The following is a 19,400-nucleotide window of genomic DNA, read 5'->3' as shown; positions in this document are numbered from 1 at the left end:
ACATAAGAGATCTTGCTACTTCTAATAAATGCCTATTTTTTCTTTCAGCGACCCCATTTTGTGCACTAGTCTAAGTACAACTAGTCTGATGGACTATCCCATTGGACTCCAAATAAGCACCGAATCTTTTATCCATGTATTCGCTGCCATTGTTAGTTCTCAAGATTTTTATTTTGGCATCAAACTGAGTACAAATCATCTTATGAAATGACTGAAAACAAGAGAAAACTTCACTTTTGGCTTTTAACAAATATACCCAAGTCATCCTAGTGCAGCAATCAATGAAAGTAACAAACCATCGACTACCAGACAAAGAATCAGTTTGTGTAGGACCCCATACATCAGAATGAATAGTCATAAACGGAGTTGTGCTTCTATTATCACTTGCAGGATAAGAGTTTCTAGTATACTTGGCATATTCACACGCATAACAGAACAAAGATTCAAATTGAGTCCTTGAAAACAAATCGGGATATAACCTCTTCAAAACAAAGAATGATGGGTGTCCTAACCGTCTATGCCGCTGTATTATTTCTTGCTTGACATCCTTACTTTCCCTAAAAATGGTTTGACCAGAGTTTTTAATTCCATCTAATATATACAAGTCATCATGCAATCTACCACTGCAATCCTTTTCCCTGTTTGAAGATCCTAAAAAATACAATGATCGGGAAAAAACTCGATTTTACAGTTTAGAACTTTGGTGATGGCACTAACAGATAAAAGATTGACAGGGAACTTGGGGACATGGAGTACGGATGATAGTTTAATATTAGGAGTACGGATGATAGTTTAATATTAGGAGTACAAACGACATAACTTGTTCCAGAGATAGGTGTTAAAGAACCATTGGCTATGTTAACGTTATCTCCTTGAGACATGGAGAATAGTTTTGAATGCCTTTAGAAGAGCCTGTCATGTGTCTATTTGCACCAGAATCAACAATTCAAAAATTAAGGTGAGCAGCAAACGCAGTACCTGATTGCATATAATTGGATGTGGCAACATTAGCGGAGTCAAGTTTGGGTAGGAGGCGACGAAGAAGCTGAATTTCATCCGAAGAGAAGATTTCTCCAAAAACCGTCTCCTTGAATGTCTCATATTGAAGAAAATTGTTCAAAAATAATCTGTCTCGCCGGAAACCAAATCTGTCTTGACGGAACTAGAAGGGGTTTGTGTTGTGGACAGCCGCCAAAAGAGAGAAAACTCGACCTGTTTGATAAAAACGGAACCCTAGTGCTGCGAGGGAGATTAGTCACCTCAAAAAGGCAGCAATGACTCTGATACCACGTTGATTTTGAGAAGAAGAAAATGCTTCTTATATTTCTTCTGTGTATTTCTTACATCCCTAAGTAAATGTATTTATACACTAAGTCCTATGACTATTTTAGGAAGGAAAATAAATTACAATCAATCAGAATATATTCAAATCTTAATCTTAATCAAATCTTTCCTAATAAATAAGTCAATCAACAATATATTTACTGTGTGCGGTAGCCTGTTGTTTGGTCTGCAATGGGTAATGCAACATATACTTTAAAGAGGCCTTCACCAACTGGAGTGATGTAATGTGGAGAATCATAAAGTGGAGAATCATGAAGAAAACTGCAGCAAGCTATCCTAAGTTACACTGTCTAGACAACTTTAGCTTTTTCCTTGTTCTGGATTTTTTAACTTGAATTCATCTGAAAGCAAAATTTGCTTTAAGATGAGTAGGCTTTTTGTGCTTTGGTCCTTATGTGAACTCTCATTATGTGTCCTCTTATAGAAGGCTCAATTAACGAGATTTTTTCCCAATTCTAGCTTTGATAGGTGGAATGAAAATCCTACCCTATAGAAAAGTAACTAAAATGGCTTTCCGTGAAGTTCCTAGGTTCGAGTTAATCCGCGCTTTTATAAAGAGTCTTAGTGCATGCTGCCTGGTAGGCTTTTGCTTTCGACATGAACTCAGAAGGAAGCAACTGGACTATGTAGATGGGTTTAGAATAAGAATTGGGTGATTTATTTCAATAATACCCACATTTGATGATATTATGCACAGGTAGGCCGTGAACACCCAACTATTGTATAATAAAACTTAGGTAGGTTTAATCGATAGATTTTACGGCCTCCTAAAAAGATATACTGAATTCATTGCGTTCAATAGGTCAAAACATCCTTGGAAGGAAAGAAATATGAGATGCTTTAATTATCAAATTTAAAAGAACAGATGTTTTGAGGGGACATCAACTTCTATACCATCTAAAAAAAGCTAAATGTCATGTGAATCCTTTTTGTTGGTGTAATTACAGTGGTGAAGATGATGTGGGTCAATTGTGCTAGATAATTACCCCCCCCCCCTTTTCCCAGCTTATATGTTCCATTGTGGCTTGACGTGGATATTAAGAGAGCTTTGATAATGTAAGTTGCTTCATATTTGTTGGGAAACTTGTTCATATTTCATCACAGTAAATGTGCTAAAAGATTTCTTTTTTCATTGACATCATTCTAGTACTTACTAGAAGGAAATATGACTTGTTTTGCAACAGAGGAATTAGCAAGCCAAGGATTAAGAAAGGTTTCGCATTCTGTGATTTAAGCTTTTGGGTACTGTTTCCAGTGATGCAATTATTGAAGGGATGGCATGACAAGCCTTACAATACTTCTTAAAGCTTTTCATTGAGAGGTGCTAAAATGCACGTATCTATGTGCTCTTATATCTCTAAATCTCGTAAGAATTTTCATTTTCCAGATATCAGGTGGTTGGAGGCATACCATGGCACTTACTGCTGATGGAGAACTTTATGGTTGGGGTTGGAACAAGGTTTGAGCCTTGCTTCATTATTTTTTTAGTTGAAAAACGCCGCTCATGTCCATTGCAACTTCAACTTAATGCACTACCTGCCTGTGTCTACACTTTGCTGTCTGTGTTCATTTCTTAGTTTATTCTTATCAGAAATGGAGTATTCTTCCTCATGTTCTTTTCTGTTAATCAGTCCAAAGAATTTTTTCAGGGCTTTTTTTTTGGTGCATTCTTAGGACATTTCTTATAGAGTTTGTCACATGCATTATCAACATGCCATTAATGTCTTCATGCAAATTTGTGGTATCTTTTTTTGGATTGGGTGATGATTTGTTAATTTCCTTCATGCTGTTTTGGTTCGTTGTGTTCATACGGAGTTCTAAGTAGCTATAGCCTGAAAGTTTCTTTTTATATTTAGACGAACTAGGCTCACAACTATAATGTTTTTGATGGAGAAATTATTTTCCACAATTGGAAGCTACAGACAGTTGGATAACTGAAAGCTAAATGTATTAGGTAGAAAGGCACCCAAAGGGACTTGTGTGCAAAACATATGAAAAAGAAAACGCAAAACTACGTATTTCCAGAATATCAGTGCACTACCTTTCCAATTCTATATCACTTGTACATTATCATTGCTAATATTTGGAATCTCATTTTCCATTGTTAAACCTTCTGTTATAATAGTCCATACTGCATTCCAGGCGTCTCGGTTGCCTTATTTCATGTGTTTTTTTTTGCCTTGGCATGTACTCTTTGTCGCTTCCCTCCAGCCAGTTTTATTTAATGCTAAGTAATAAAGCCTTTATGGAAGACACCATTTCACGTTCAACTCTGTCTATTCTTGTTATACTTATAATTGCTAGATGTGGCCGACATACTTTTACTATTCTCAGCCTATTTTGTTACCTGGTAATCAACTTGATTTAAATGAGAAAATCTGTTTATATGCTTCATAATCATTTTACTTGGTCCTCAATTCAGTTTTTCTTGATCATGCATATCCTTTGCGTAAGGCGGCATTCAATCACCTGTTGCTTGATGCAAACATCCTTTTAGTATCAGATAGAACTTCGCATAGGTTTATCTTATTGAGTTGGTGTCTTGTTTTTCCTCATGAGCAGTTTGGACAAGTTGGTGTTGGTGACAATGTTGATCATTGTTCACCTGTACAAGTGAAATTTCCACATGATCAGGTACTGCTTTGTAAGTTCAGCAGAAATGCGCTCTAGTCTTTGTCATCTATGTGCTGTCATTATCGCCTTACCTGAGAGGTCTTGAAGAAACAAAAAAAAAACATTTGACATTTTACTTTTTTTAAAATGGCAGAAAGTAATTCTGATCTCATGCGGTTGGAGGCACACACTTGCTGTTACAGAAAGACAGAATGTCTTTTCCTGGGGAAGAGGTACAAATGGTCAGCTAGGTCATGGGGAGTCTGTTGATAGGTAATAACCGCGAGCATATCGAGTATTTAAACTCGTTAATAGAGCATTGAGATCTATAGTTGAATGATCTATGCTATGCTTTTTTTGGTCCTTAAAGCAGCTTCTCATACAACAACCCAGTATAATCTGACACGTGGGTCTGGGGAGTGTAGTGTGTACGCAGACCTTACCCCTTACCTTGGAGGTAGAGAGGTTGTTTCCGATAGACCCTCGGCTCAAGGGAAGATGAAAAAAATGCAGTAGCAACAATCGGTAACAACAATAAGATAATAAGAAAACAAAATGAAAGGAACATGTAGTAATAGAAATCTAACAATAATAGAATACAAAACTAACACTACTACTGGTATGGCAAGAAACACTCTCGACTACCTACTAGCCTTCTACCTAAATTCTCGACCTCCACACCTTCCTATCAAGGGTCATGTCCTCAGTAAGCTGAAGTAATGCCATATCCTGTCTGATCACGTTTCTCCAATACTTCTTTGGCCTACCTTTACCTCTTCTCATACCCACCAAGGGGAACCTCTCACACCTCCTTACCGAAGCATATGTGCTTCTCCTTTTCACATGCCCAAACCATCTAAGCCTCGCTTCCTGCATCTTGTCCTCCATCGGGGCCGCTCCCACCCTTGCACGAATAACTTCATTTCTAATTTTATCAATCCTGGTATGCCTTTACATCCATCTTAACTTGAATTCAAAAGAGAGTACTTGGGTTCTCCCAATAACTAAAAAGTGTAGCATGCCTGAATCTAACTGGGATTCGCGTTGGTGGAGGAACTGGATCGGAAAAAAGAGGGATTCTAGTTGTAAGATATCTAACGAAACCGTCGTTGGATATGAGATCTTATTCAACGAGAAAGATCTCAAATATCTGGAGTTTCTTTTTATATATTATATGGATGATCCGATCCGCAAGGGCCATGATCGGGAATTGTTTGATCGTCTTTTTCTGAGGAAGAGTCGAAATAGAATCAACTTGAATTCAGGACTGCTATTCTAAATCTTAGTGAAACACTGGATTTCTTATCCCATGTCTGCTTTTCGTGAAAAAATATCAATTGAAATGGAGGGTTTCTTCAAACAACAAGGGGATGGGTCAACTATTCAATCAAATGATATTGAGCATGTTTCCCATCTCTTCTCGAGAAACAAGTGGGCTATTTATTTGCTTCTCATCTCTACTACTTTCATCTTCTTGATATGAGAATTCTTAACTGGCCAACACTCTGCCCCATACAACATAGTCGGTCTAACAACTACTTTGTAGAACTTACCTTTAAGTTTAGGTGGTAGATTCTTCTCGCATAAAACATCTGATGCAAGCCTCCATTTCACCCTCCCCGCTCCAATACGATGTGTAACATTCTCGTCAATCTCCCGTTTCCTTGGATAATAGACCCAAGATACTTGAAACTATCTTAGGGATAACTCGTGTATCAAGACTCACGTCCATGTCTGCTTCATTGGTCTCGTCACTGAACTTGCACTCCAAGTATTCTGTCTTGGTCCTATTCAACTTGAAACCTTTAGACTCCAGGGTCTGTCTCCAAACCTCCAGTCTCACGTTAACATTGCCTCGCGTCTTGTCAATCAATACAATGTCATTCGCAAAAAACATACACCATGGCACCTCCCATTGAATGTGGCGGGTCAGTGTGTCCATCGCCAAGGCAAATAAAAACTAGCTAAAAGCTGACCCCTGGTGCTACCCCATTACAATTGAAAAGTGGTCAGAGTCCTCCCATTGTCCTCACCGGGGTTTTAGCTCCATCATACATGTCCTTAATCACCCTAGTGCAAGCAACAGGAACACCTTTGGCCTCTAAACATCTCCATGGAACCTCCCTTGGGGCTTTGTTGCAAGCTTTCTCTAGATCAATGAACACCATATGCAAGTCCCTCTTTCTCTCCCTATACTGCTCCACCAACCTCCCTACAAGGTTAATGGCTTCCGTAGTCGAACGTCTCGGCATGAATCCGAACTGGTTTTCGAAAATAGACACTCCTCCTCACCCTTGCTTCCACCACCCTCTCACAATTTTCATAGTGTGGCTCAGGAACTTGCACTTTTGGATATCACCCTTATTCTTGTACAACAGATCATCGTACTCCATCTCCATTCTTCAGGCATCTTCTTCGTCCTAAAAATGATGTTAAACAACCGAGTGACTCATTCCAAGCCTGCCCTTCCTGCGCTCTTCCAAAGTTCCATCGGGATTTCGTTAGGCCCTGTCGCTCTTCCCCTGCTCATCTTACGCATAGCCCCTTCTACCTCCTTAATACTAATACGCTTATAATAACAACAATCTCGACGACTCTCGAAGTGCTCCAAATCATCTACAACAATCTCCCTATCCCCCTCTTCGTTTAGGAGTTTATAGAAGTATGTATACCATCTACGTCTAGTATGTGCCTCTTCCATCAATACTCTGTTTTTCTCGTCTTTGATGCATTTCCTTTGGTCCAGGTCACGGGCCTTCCTTTCTCTCACCTTGGCTAGCCTAAACTGCTTCTTGTCCTCATTTTTTTTCATAATTTCTTCATACAGACGTCTAAACGCTGCAGTCTTAGCCGCTGTAACCGCCAACTTCGCCTCTTTCTTGGCCTTCTTGTACCACTCCCTATCCGTCCTCTTCTCCTCCTCGTCCTTGCTCTCCACCGACTTTAAATTCGCTACTTTCTTGGCTTCTACTTTTCCTTGCACCTCTCCATTCCACTACCTGTCCCTCTTTTATCCATCAGAGTAACCCTTTGAGACTCCTAGCACCTCTCTAGCAGTTTCCCTAATGCAGTTCGCTATCATGATCCACATACCGCTCGCGTCCCCACAACTCCTCTAAGCCCCCATAGCCACCAACTTCTCCCCCAACTCCCAAGCTTTGTCCTTAGTCACGGCTCCCCACTTGATTTTAGGTTGACCATACACAACCCTCTTATCCCTCTTCCTCATTATCTTCAAGTCCATTACCAAGAGCCTATATTAGATCAAGAGATTCTCATTCGGGATAACCTTGCAATCCGTGCAAAGACCTTTATCACACTTCCTAAGGAGTAGGTAGTCAATCTTGGCCACCGCACTCTGGAAGGTAACCAAGTGCTCCTCCTTCTGAAAATTCGAGTTAGCTATCACCAAATCAAAGGCTTTAGTGAAATCCAACAGCGAAGTTCCACCTTCGTTTCTATCCCCAAAACCGAAGCCTCCATACACATCGTCATAACCCTGGAAGTCGTCCCGATGTGGTCATTGAAGTCACCTCCTATAAAAAAGCTTCTCGGTAAGCGGAATACCACACACAAACTCGTCCATATCATCCCAGAAACGCCTTCTGACCTTCTCGTCCAATCCTACCTGAGGTGCGTAGGCACTAATAACGTTTAAAGTCAGCCCTCCAACAACGAACTTAATAGCCATCAGCGTGTTGTTCACCGTTCTAACCTATACTACTAGCTCCCTGAGTTCCTTATCCGCCAAAATACATACACCATTCTTACCCTTCCCACTTCCCGAGTACCACAGTTTATACATGTCTACATTCCGTGTCTTAGACCTCACCCATCTAGTCTCATGGACACACGCTATACTAATCTTCCTCTTCTGAAGGATTTTCACTTACTCTATAGACTGCCTCGTCAAAGTCCCTACGTTCCAAGACTCAACTCTCAACCTCGAGGCTCCCTTATCACCCTTGCCTCCCGCCCCACCCGAGGACACGACCTTACTCTACCATTATTCATATCACGTCGGGGAGCAGGACCGGTGCTCAACCGAGATAACCAGTCAAGTAAGTCTACCTGGTGCCTACTATCTACCCTTGTCCATGAATGATTTAAGAAGAAATAATATGTAATAATCTACCGAGAATATAGAAATATGCAACATTGATTTCCATTACTTCAGGAACCCATTGTAGTTGACAAAATATTACAACCCAATGGTTTTAAGTGGAAGCATAATGGCAACGACATTTATAATTTCCCCCATACTTACATGACCCACAATGTGTCTACAGAGCCTCTAAACCGTCATGAGTAAAGTAAGGAAGTGCCCGTGACAGGGCCCTGGCTATACCCAAAATAATATACAAAAAGACCAAAATACAACATGAGGACCCCGGTGTAGAGTAGAGCTCACCACAACCAGCTGAAGAGAGGGTATACTCCTTTCGGGAATCTGTGCCGCCTGCTGAGGTATCATCTACATCCATTAAAGATGCAGTATCCCCGGCCAAAAGGACGTTAGTACATATGGAATAGTACTAGTATGTAAAGCTAAGTACCCCCATGAAATGGAATGTCAACATAAGGAGAGAACACATGGAAATAGGTAGAAAATCAATATGGAAATGACATGTTAAAGCATAAGGAAAAAGTGTAACATGAGTAAAACCTTCAAATAAACATTAACATTTTAGTGGGGAGATCATTAGTTATCGACATAGGAACATATAACCAATATATGCGCTGCATGGCGTCCGATCTCGACCCGATCGGCTAAGCCGTCTCACCACAATGTCGTGTGGATCGACATGACTTTGCTAGCAATACATTCATCCCAATTAAAGGTCATAATCTCATCATAGTGCGAAGGGGACTTGTCCCCAATTGCCTTCCTACACCGGCACGTGTAGTTTCGGGTATAGGTCTTTGCAACCTATACCTTCTCGGTTACATAACAATACTCCCAAAAATATTTCTTTAAAGCATTTCATAGAACCTTTCTTTTTCATTGTACCTTTTGGACATACATCATCATTCTCATTTTTGGCAAAAATGGCTAAATATCATCTCCATTCTTTTATTTCATTCACTTGCCATGGATTTTCGAAAGTCATAGAAATGTATTTAAAACATCGGATAGCCATAACTGCAAACACATGAAAGCTTAAACATTTGAAATAAATTTCAAAGAGTTGAAATAAATTTCAAAGAGGAGAGCATAACGATGGAAAATGTAACATAAATCGAGTTTATAAGCTTTTAGTAATTCAAACATTTGAGGCAATTTAATGCCTTAACCTTGGTCTTAACTCCATCTTACATATCCTTAATCACCCTAATTAATGCTATAGAGACACCTCTCACCTTCAAGCACCTCCATAAAACCTCTCTTGGGACTTTGTCGTATGCTTTTTCCAGATTGACAAACACCATATGCAATTCCTCTCTCTCTCCCTATACTATTCCACCAACTTCCTGATGAGATGAATGGCTTTGTGGTAGATCACCCCGGCATGAAACCAAACTGGTTCTCAGGTACAAATACTTTTCGCCGCACCCTCATCTCCACCACCTTCTCCCAGACTTTCATAGTGTGACTTAGCAGCTTGATACCCTTATAATTATTGCAGTTTTTGATATCTCCCTTGTTCTTGTACAGCGGGATCATCATAATCCACTTCCATTCTTCGGGCATCTTGGAAGTCTTAAAAATAATATTAAACAGGCCGGTGAGCCTTTCCAAGCCTTTCCTGTCTGCGCTCTTCCAAAACTCCACCGGAATCTCATCGGGCTCGGTCGCCCTAACCCCTGCTCATCTTACGCATAGCCTCCTCCACCTCCCCAACCCTAATACGTCTACAGTACTCAAAATCTTGGCGACTCTCGATGCGCTCCAGATCACTCAGCACAATGTTCCTATCTCTCCTCATTTAAGAGCTTATGGAAATACGTCTGTCATCTTCGTCTAATATGCACCTCTTCCATCCTCATCTTTGATGTGCTTCATTTGGTCCAGATCACTGGCCTACATCTCTCGCCTTTGCTAGATTGTACATCTTCTTGTCCGTGCCTTTGCCTTCAAGTTCTTCATACAAGCATCCTAACGCCGCTGTCTTTGCTGCCGTGACTGCTAGCTTCGCTCCCCTCTTAGTCGTCTTGTACAACTTTTTTGCTCGTCCTCATCTTCACCTAGTCTCTACTCCCTACCAACTTCAAATACGCCGCCTTCTTGACCTTCACTTTCCCTTGAACCTTTCCATTCCACCTAGTCTCCTCTGTGCCTCATAGAGTAGCCCTTAGAGACCCTTACCACCTCTTTAGCTACCCCCCCGATACAATTCGCTGTCTTGGTGCACATGCTACTAGCATCCCCACTACTCAAGCAAGCCCCCATACCCCTTAGCTTCCCCTAACTCCCGAGCTTTGTCCTTAGTCAACACTCCACATTCGATTTTGGGTTGACCATGCGCAACCCTTTTCTTCCTCTCCCTCTTAATCTCCAAATCCATAACCAAGAGCCTATGCTGGGTCACGAAGTTCTCGCTCGGGAAAACTGTGAGAAAGCACGGGAAAAAATATATTATTGATAAGTGTTTTACAATAGCCCTATTTATATACAATATTTACATATACCTAAAGCCTTCTATACCAATATGGGACACTATACATGAACTAATTCTAACACTCCTCCTCAAACTGGTGTATATAAATTATATGTATCGAGCTTGTTACATATATAACTAATACGAGGACCAGTAAGAGACTTGGTGAAAATATCTACAAGTTGATCATTTGACTTCACAAACTTTGTAACAATATCTCTTGAGAGAATCTTCTCTCGGATGAAGTGACAGTCAAACACAATGTGTTTGGTCCTCTCATGGAACACTGGATTTGATGCAATATGAAGGGCAGCCTGATTATCACACACAAGTTCCATCCGACTGATTTCTCCAAATTTTAATTCTTTGAGCAACAGTTTGACCCAAACTAGCTCACATGTTACAAGAGCCATAGCTCGATACTCTGCTTCTGCGCTAGGCGGAGCAACTACATTCTGTTTCTTGCTTTTCCAAGAGACCAAATTACTTCCTACTAAAACACAATATCCAGATGTGGAACGCCTATCAGAAGGTGACCCTGTCCAATCAACATCTGTGTATCCAACAATATGCTCATGGCCTCGATTTTTGAATAGTAGTCCTTTGCCTGGAGCTGATTTTATATGCCGAAGAATGTGAACAACTGCATCCCATTGACTATTGCAGGGAGAGTCCATACACTAACTTACAACACTCACATGAAATGAAATATCAGGTCTAGTCCCCGTGAGGTAGTTCAATTTGCCAACCAGCTGCTTATATCTTGCAGGATCACTAAGAGGCTCCCCCGTCCTGGCATAAGCTTAGCATTCGGATCCATGGGAGTGTCAACGGGTATGCAGCCCATCATTCCTGACTCCTCAAGAATGTCTAAAGCATACTTCCTTTGTGAAATAACAATACAGGAACTAGACTGAGCGACCTCAATACCTAGAAAGTACTTCAATCTGTCGAGATTCTTAGTCTGAAAGTGTTGAAAGAGATGCTGTTTCAGACTAGCAATGCCATCTTAATCATTGCCAATAGTAACAATATCATAGACATAAACCACCAGATAAATACGCAGATTAGGAGCAGAATGTCGATAGAACACTGAGTGATTAGCTTCACTACGAGTCATGTCGAACTCCTGAATAACTGTGCTGAACTTGCCAAACCAGGCTCGAGGAGATTGTTTCAAACCATAAAGTGACTTTCGTAATCGACATACAAGACCACTAAACTCTCCCTGAGCAGCAAAACCAAGTGGTTGCTCCATATAAACTTCATCCTCAAAGATCACCGTGGAGAAGCATTCTCAATGTCCAACTGATAAAGAGGCCAATGACGAACAACAACCATACACAGGAAAAGGCGAACATATGCGACTTTAGCCACGGGAGAGAAAATACCACTATAATTAAGCCCAAATATCTGAGTATATTCTTTTGCAATCAAACGAGCTTTAAGCCGATTAACTTGGCCATCCGGGCCAACTTTGATTGCATAAACCCAACGACAACCGATAGTAGGCTTATCTGAAGGAAGAGGAACAAGCTCCCAAGTACCACTCGCATGTAAAGCAGACATCTCATCAATCATTGTCTGTCGCCATCCGGGATGAGATAGTGCCTCACCTGTAGACTTAGGAATGGAAACAATTGATAAAGATGATACAAAAGCATAATGGGAGTTGTACATTCATCCCAAGTAAAGTAAGGTTGAGACTCAAAGAACGTGAGATAGGCTGACATAAGATACCTACGAAGATCAGGTGAGTAGCAACGATACCCTTTTTGAACCCGAGAATAGCCAAGGAAGACACATTTGAGAGCACGAGGAGCTAATTTTTCTTTTTCGGGGGCTAAGTTATAAACTGCATCGCCCCAAAAACGCAATAGAACATGGGATTGAATGAGAAGTGCGCGTGCAATTTCAATGAGGTGCCTATTCTTTCTCTCTGCTACCATATTTTGTTGAGGAATATACGGACAAAATGTCTGATGGATAATTCCTTGAGAAGACATAAACTACTGAAACTGAGAGGATAAATATTCTAAGGCATTATCACTACGAAAAGTTCGAATAGAAACAACAAACTGAGTTTTAATTTCAGCACAAAATCTTTGGAATATAGAGAATAGCTCAGAACGATCTTTCATTAGGAAAATTCAAGTACATCTTGAGTAATCATAAATGAAACTAACAAAATAACGAAATCCTAAGGTTGAACTGACTCTTTTAGGACCCCATATATCAGACTGAACTAAAGGAAAAATAGACTCTGCACGATTCTCAACACTACGTGAAAATGTAGCTCGAATATGTTTCCCAAGTTGACACAGCTCACAAACTAATTTAGACAAGCTAGTCAAACTAGACACCATCTTCTGAAGCTTGGATAAATTTGGATGTCGTAAACGTCTGTGAATTAGGTCTGGAGTATCTGTAGTTTGACATTTGACATATTGTAGAGAGATTGCGTGAGTTAAGGTATTAAAGGCCTTGTGATTCACGCCCTGTGCCAATCGGCTGTCCCGTATAATGGTCCTGCATAATAAAAGAATCATCAATAAAATATATACCACAACGGAGGGCACGAGTCAAACGACTAACAAATGTGAGATTAAAAGGACAATTAGGGACATAAAGAACAGAATCTAAAGTGACAGGGGACATGAGATTAGCTTGTCCAACTCCCTTTGCTTTTGTTTGGACTCTATTAGCTAGAGTAACGTTGGCAAGAGATTGTGAATAAACAATATTGACAAAAGTGTCCTATTACTAGAAATATGATCAGAGGCGCCCGAGTCCATGACCCATGGTCCAAGAATAGTAGACTGGAAAACACAAGCAAAGGAATTACCTACCGCAGAAGTATCAGTCTTAGTGATAGAGGCTACTTGTGGAGGTGTCTGCTTAGTTGCTTGATACTGAAGGAACTCATTATACTCCCCTTCAGATAAAGAAACCCCCTGGTTACCTACAGTCTCAGTCTGAGCAATATGAGCATTTCTAGGTGGTCGACCATGCAAAGAGTAACACACCTCACGAGTGTGCCCAAGCGTGTTACAATGAGAACACTTTGGTCGAGTTCTTCAAAAATGACCTCCTCCTCCTCCTCTATTCTCCATAGTCTAAGGTACTCGATTTTCCACTGTCTGGGATCCGAGAACAGAGGAGTTAGTTATCCGTGATGAGATCACTATATGACTGGGCGCTGCAGCAAGGCGAAGTAATTGAGAGTATTTCATCAACTGTGGGGACAACCGGACTAGCCAAAATTTGGTCGCTTAATGTATCAAGGTCATTAGGATGTCCAGCGAGGGTAAGAACTAGAAACATCTTCTGTCATTGCTCTTGTTGCTTTTCAACACTAGCAGAAACTAGCATCAACTTCTCAAATTACTCAATGACTGCCTGTACTTGTCCCAAGTAAGTAGACATATCTAATTCTTGTTTCTTTAAATTTGTCATTCGCGATATCACATCATAGAAACGAGATATGTCATTAGTGTATAAAGTGCGAGCCTTTTCCCAAACTAAATAACATGTATGGAATGGACAAAACAAGGGCATCAACTTGGAATCAATAGATTGCCACATGATACTACATAACTGAGCATCGATCTTCTTTCAAAGTGCTTTGGCCTTTTCATCTCTTTCGCTAGACTTTTTGGTTAAATGATCTTGAACACCTTGACCTTTATACCACAACTTGACAAACGAAGCCCAAACTTAGTAGTTTGAATTTCCCATTAAAGGTTCTGAGGTAATCATAACACTGGAACTTTTAGGGCCCGTGTTTTTAGACGCAAAAAATCAAATCCCAAAGACATCATTGGATTGAAGAGAGGCCTAGCAAAATCACCAAATAACAGATTGAATCAACTGTTACTCGCTGAAACAGACAAAGGAAACACTGTAATTGCTGGAAAAACTAATGTAGCTGCTAGAAAATCAGTGTAGTCGTGGGAAAAATCTCAAAGTGCTCGGAATAAAAAGAAAACAGTATGGGTAGGGTCGAAATTACTAGACGAGACAATTGTCTGACCAGAATGAGGGTCCAAATTGCATGAGCAATAGGTCTTACATGTAAAGGGTCCTGTACCCACGACTCAAAATTTCCTTGCCAAGCTACAATCCCGATTCATGGATCTCTCGGTTTGAGAAATCAAAATAAGAGGCTCGAACGATTTCTTCGGACTCTTTTTCCAATTCGATAAATATTCGTTGATTGTATATTTCATTATATTTCTATGATTTAGAAAATCCTTTTTTGCCTTGGAATGAATAAATGGAAGAAAAGGGGTTGATATTGGTACAATCTGATCCATTATCAGAGAGCAATCCTGAACCTGAAGAAATTTTTTCAAAAAATGGCCGGAACAAGTGTCACACGCCAGCGCGTGGGTCTGACGCGCCGCCGGCGTCAGAGCTTCTTCAAGCGCGTGGCTAAGGTTCTTCCGGTGTGGTTTTCTAGGGTTTGGTCGCCTGTGAATTCTGCACCTGCTGGTGGTGTTACTTTTCATAATAAAAAACACCGGAGAAGAGGTGACGCAAAAACAACTTGAAATTCACCGGAAAAAAGGCACGGTGACTGTCCCGGACTCACTGGTTACCGCACAACGGGGATTTCTCACTAGTTGCTCTGGTATCATGTGAGGAAGCACGGAAAAAAATATATTATTTATGTAGTCCATTCATTAAATCCATCAGATGATGGTATGATGGTATTTCCTGGACTCTCTTTTCATGTGAAATTGGTGTAAGAAATGTTTGACATTCGTTCTTAAAAAGGGGGATTAAGGTCGGTATTCCAAATGTTACTGATCACTGAAATTTTACGACTTTATTTTGGTCTTTGCTTGACATCTGTTGGTTTAGAATAACAGTGGGCTTTTTGTTTATTGTGATATATGTGCATGTTGGATACGTTTTTTTTTTCTTTTTGGCACACAACTGTCAAGTTCAGGTATACAACTACGGATATTCAGTATCTCTGATATATAAAAAACGAAAAAGGTCCAAATATGCCTTTGTACTATACGAAATTGAGCACATTTGCCCTTCGTTAATACTTTAGCTCAAATATGCCCTTACCGTCACATAGTTGGTCCATATATGCCGTTAGAGTTATACAGTTGGCCCATATATGCTCTTTTCGAAACGGAATCCACCCAAACTAATTAGCTCTTTCGTTAATTATATTAAAGTGTATTACAAACACTATTTCCTTTTTATTAGTACTTTTTTTTCTCTACATTTCTCTTTTCTTTCTTCTTTTGTCTTTTCTTTTCTTTTTTTTTTCTTTTTTCTTTCTCCCTTATCCGATTTCCTCCATTACTGATGTCTTCTCCATTTTCGTCACCAATTTCACTTGACAAAACTCATGAATTCCAATTAATAAATTCTCCCATAAAAATATTTTTATTGATCATATGTTTGTCAATTTTTTAATTTTTACTGAACATATATTTAATTCTAAAAAATTTAACAAAGTAAGATTGAAATAATATTTATGTACCGAAAAATCCAACAAAACCGAACAATCCAAACCGATATAATTGGTTTGGTTTGCTTTTGATAAAAATCGAACCAACACGTTCCATGTATACCCCTAATTTACATAGTTAATAAAAAAAAATAGAAAATGTCCAGCTGAAAAAAGATGAAAAAAGACTAACAACTCAAATTTATAACACTACAACTTGAACTCTAGGCTTTTAATCATTAAATTATCTTTCCGGAAACAATTTAAATATTTTGGTCTTTTGAGAAGGTTGAGATGTTTTTATTATTTTAAAGTTTAAACCATAATTTTTGGAACAATTTAATTTCGTTTATTTAGAGGGCCAGTGAAATTAGAACTTGATTACCTTATGGGAGAATTTTCTTAGTAAGTAGAATTCATGAGTTTTGTCAAGTGAAATTGGTGACAAAAATGGAGAAGACATCGTAAACGGATAAGGGAGAAAGAAAAAGGAAAAGAAAAAAGAAGAAAGAAAAGAGAAAGGTAAAGAAAAAAAAAGTACTAATAAAAAGGAAATAGTGTTGTAATACATTTTAATAAAATTAACGAAAGAGCTAATTAGTTTGGGTGAATTCCGTTTCGAAAAGGGCATATATGGGCCAATTGTGTAACTCTAAGGGCATATATGGACCAACTATGTGACGGTAAGGGCATATTTGAGCTAAAGTATTAACGAAGGGCAAATGTGCTCAATTTCGTATAGTACAAGGGCATATTTGGACCTTTGCCCTATAAAAAATGGGTAGTAGTGGCCTTCTCATGTTAGTTGTCTCCAGCAGTTCAGAAAATCTTATGCATTAGATGTTGCCTGCAGTTTAAATATTATATACTGCATCATTATTAATGCTTAGGGAATTCATTTGTCTTAAACTCCGTTAAATCATTGTTTAGTTGACTTCCATTGTCAATGCTGAATCCTACTTGTGAAATAATTAACTACGACAATGTAGTTTCTGGTCAAGTATCTTCAAATGTATTCTGGTTTGTGGTTTTTGAGAGCCACGAAGGTACAACAAATATATTAGTGTCTGGAAAAAATGACCCAGACCATGTATTTTCTTCCTTTCATTTTTAGCTTCATAGTTCATCTCCTCAGAGCTGTGCAAAGCTTGAGTTGTATTTCAGGGTTGGCGTCATCACATAAATAACTTTTCTGTCTAAATTGTGCACCTGCTATATTGCAAGAAGTTTAGTTGTAGCAGGGCTCATCAAACTTTTAGGATGGTTTTCCTAAGTGAATGACTATTTATTTTCATTGTAATAATATCACATAATGAAGTTCTCAATATAAACAATTTGGCACCCTCATATCATCTGTAATATTACTCACATAATGAAGTCCTCAATGTAAACAATTTTGCACCCTCATATCATCTAAATAGTGTAATCTCCAGGTAGGAATTAACTGTAGTGCTATATTTTAATAGGTTAAAGTGGCGCCGTGGATAATGACATCTGTTCTCTATTTTCAACATTCTGCTTTAGTGAACTAACACAATTTCATGCTATGGTACTTCCAAAATTAAACTTACTGATGTTCGTGAGATGTGAAGGAATGTCCCGAGGATAATAGAAGCATTAAGTGTTGATGGATCAAGTGGACAACAAATTGGGTCTTCGACTTTTGACCCATCAGCTGGTTTGCATCTGCTTCGCCTTCCCCATCTCTCTCTCTCTCTCTCTCTCTCTCTCTCTCTCTCTCTCTCTCTCTGGTTACTTCTTCATAATCTTTTCTTTCACAAAATTAAATGATACTGTATATCTGATATTTTCTCAAAACTTTTGTTCAGCTGAAAAATCTTGGGTTTCACCTACAGAGAGATACGCTGTTGTTCCAAATGAAAATGTAAGCTCTCCATTCAAGCAAGCTTTATTTTGTTGAATGGTCTAAAATAGCATCAGCGTTGTCCCATTAAAAATTATCCATTTGTGCAATGGGCACATCAAAATTTATTTCAGGTGGTGGTTGGTTAGAGTATGATCGGGTTAAGTTTATACCCCGGATATATGGTCGATGCAACTTCATAACTAAATGATTTCCCAGGTTATGCCATTTTTAGTGAAATCACTTGATTCCACTTAGGAGAAATGTCCAAAACGATATTTGTATTTTTGACTTTCAAGTTGCATGTCTTCCCGTCTTATCAGCGGATAACTCAAAGTTAACTATCAGATGTCAGATATCCTTCTCTTCGAAAACTTTAAAGGTGACATGAAATGATCCGAGATATTATGTTCTACCTGCAGGTGCCCAAGCAAACAGTGACTTCAGTAAAAGGGAACGGAAACGACGTAAATGTGCCTGAAAATGATGTGAAAAGGATACGGCTATGAGATTTTTAGTGTATGCATGTAACAGTTTGACGTTTGCTGGTGGACTTTCTGCACTGATATCTGCTTTTCAAATAATAGTATACCTCTATTTAAGTCGCTAGGCAACGGGCTATGCAGATCTGCATTTCTTTTTATGATTTTTGTTGGCTTTTTTATTTTCTTTTGGGGGGAGGGGGGAGGTGGGAGGGGGGAGCGGGTGTCATAGCATGTGATGATCTTGTCTTATCTTAGCTTCCCATTGTTCATTATTCCTACATTGTCACAAGAGAGTTGATTTCAGTTCAATTTACCCTAAGTTAGAGGGAGAACTACAATTTCTACAGGTCTTCGGGTGTAATTGCTGGTTTTAGAACAAGTAAATTTGAAAGTGCTATATGTTCTTGCACGAAGACACATGAAATGAGGTTTTGATCACCAATAGTGTTTGATCCGAGCATAATAGATTGATCAACCGAAGAGGAACTCTCTATGATATCTCAAAACTTTGTTGGGATCAAACACACCCTCAAGTATACGCGGTTAATAAGTAATAATAGTGATAAAGTAAAGTATTGTTCCAATGAGAACTTATAATTAACAATCAATTAAATTAAACTAGTATGAATTATCTATTTAAGTGATTCCTTAAGTTGTGGTTATTAACTAAGCTATTGCAAAAATTATAAAGCAATTAAATATACTAGAGATATAACGAAACACGTAGGCAACATAGCATAAAAATTAATAGGAGAAAACTTTTCAAGGTTATAGGTTAGCTAACAATCTTGTTGAGTTGTTTAAATTGTCTAATTGATTTGTTTGGTTTCTTGATTGATAAAGTTAATATTACTCGCAAGAATCTTTCGAGTCCTGACTTGCATATTCAAGTTAATCTTAGCATATAACAAGAACGTGTTTATTATTCATGCATAATAACCAAGTAAGATGATTAAGTATATGTCTATTCTAATTGTGAATTCGTTCCTTAATGTCCAGGTTCAAGAACTTGTTTTTTTTAA

At 39.0% G+C, this 19,400-nt stretch overlaps 1 protein-coding gene across 4 annotated transcripts in view; it reads left to right on the top strand.

Annotated features, from left to right (window-relative positions):
• Nucleotides 1-18,820, top strand: part of LOC104116774 (ultraviolet-B receptor UVR8) — a 53,370-nt gene extending 34,550 nt beyond the window's left edge. For all 4 annotated transcript variants that reach the window (XM_070192091.1, XM_009627712.4, XM_009627714.4 and 1 more), the window contains exons 7-12: nt 2,732-2,803; nt 3,907-3,978; nt 4,112-4,230; nt 17,622-17,707; nt 17,859-17,914; nt 18,316-18,820. In XM_070192091.1, the coding sequence (XP_070048192.1) occupies nt 2,732-2,803; nt 3,907-3,978; nt 4,112-4,230; nt 17,622-17,707; nt 17,859-17,914; nt 18,316-18,402 (492 nt within the window). In that variant the 3' untranslated portion in view covers nt 18,403-18,820. The remainder of the gene's footprint in view (nt 1-2,731; nt 2,804-3,906; nt 3,979-4,111; nt 4,231-17,621; nt 17,708-17,858; nt 17,915-18,315) is intronic.
• Nucleotides 18,821-19,400: the final 580 nt, after the last annotated feature.

Source organism: Nicotiana tomentosiformis, chromosome 12, assembly GCF_000390325.3.
Source record: "Nicotiana tomentosiformis chromosome 12, ASM39032v3, whole genome shotgun sequence".
Lineage (NCBI taxonomy): Eukaryota > Viridiplantae > Streptophyta > Magnoliopsida > Solanales > Solanaceae > Nicotiana > Nicotiana tomentosiformis.
Note: the sequence above shows the minus strand (reverse complement) of the source record. Positions and strands in the feature narration are given on the sequence as shown.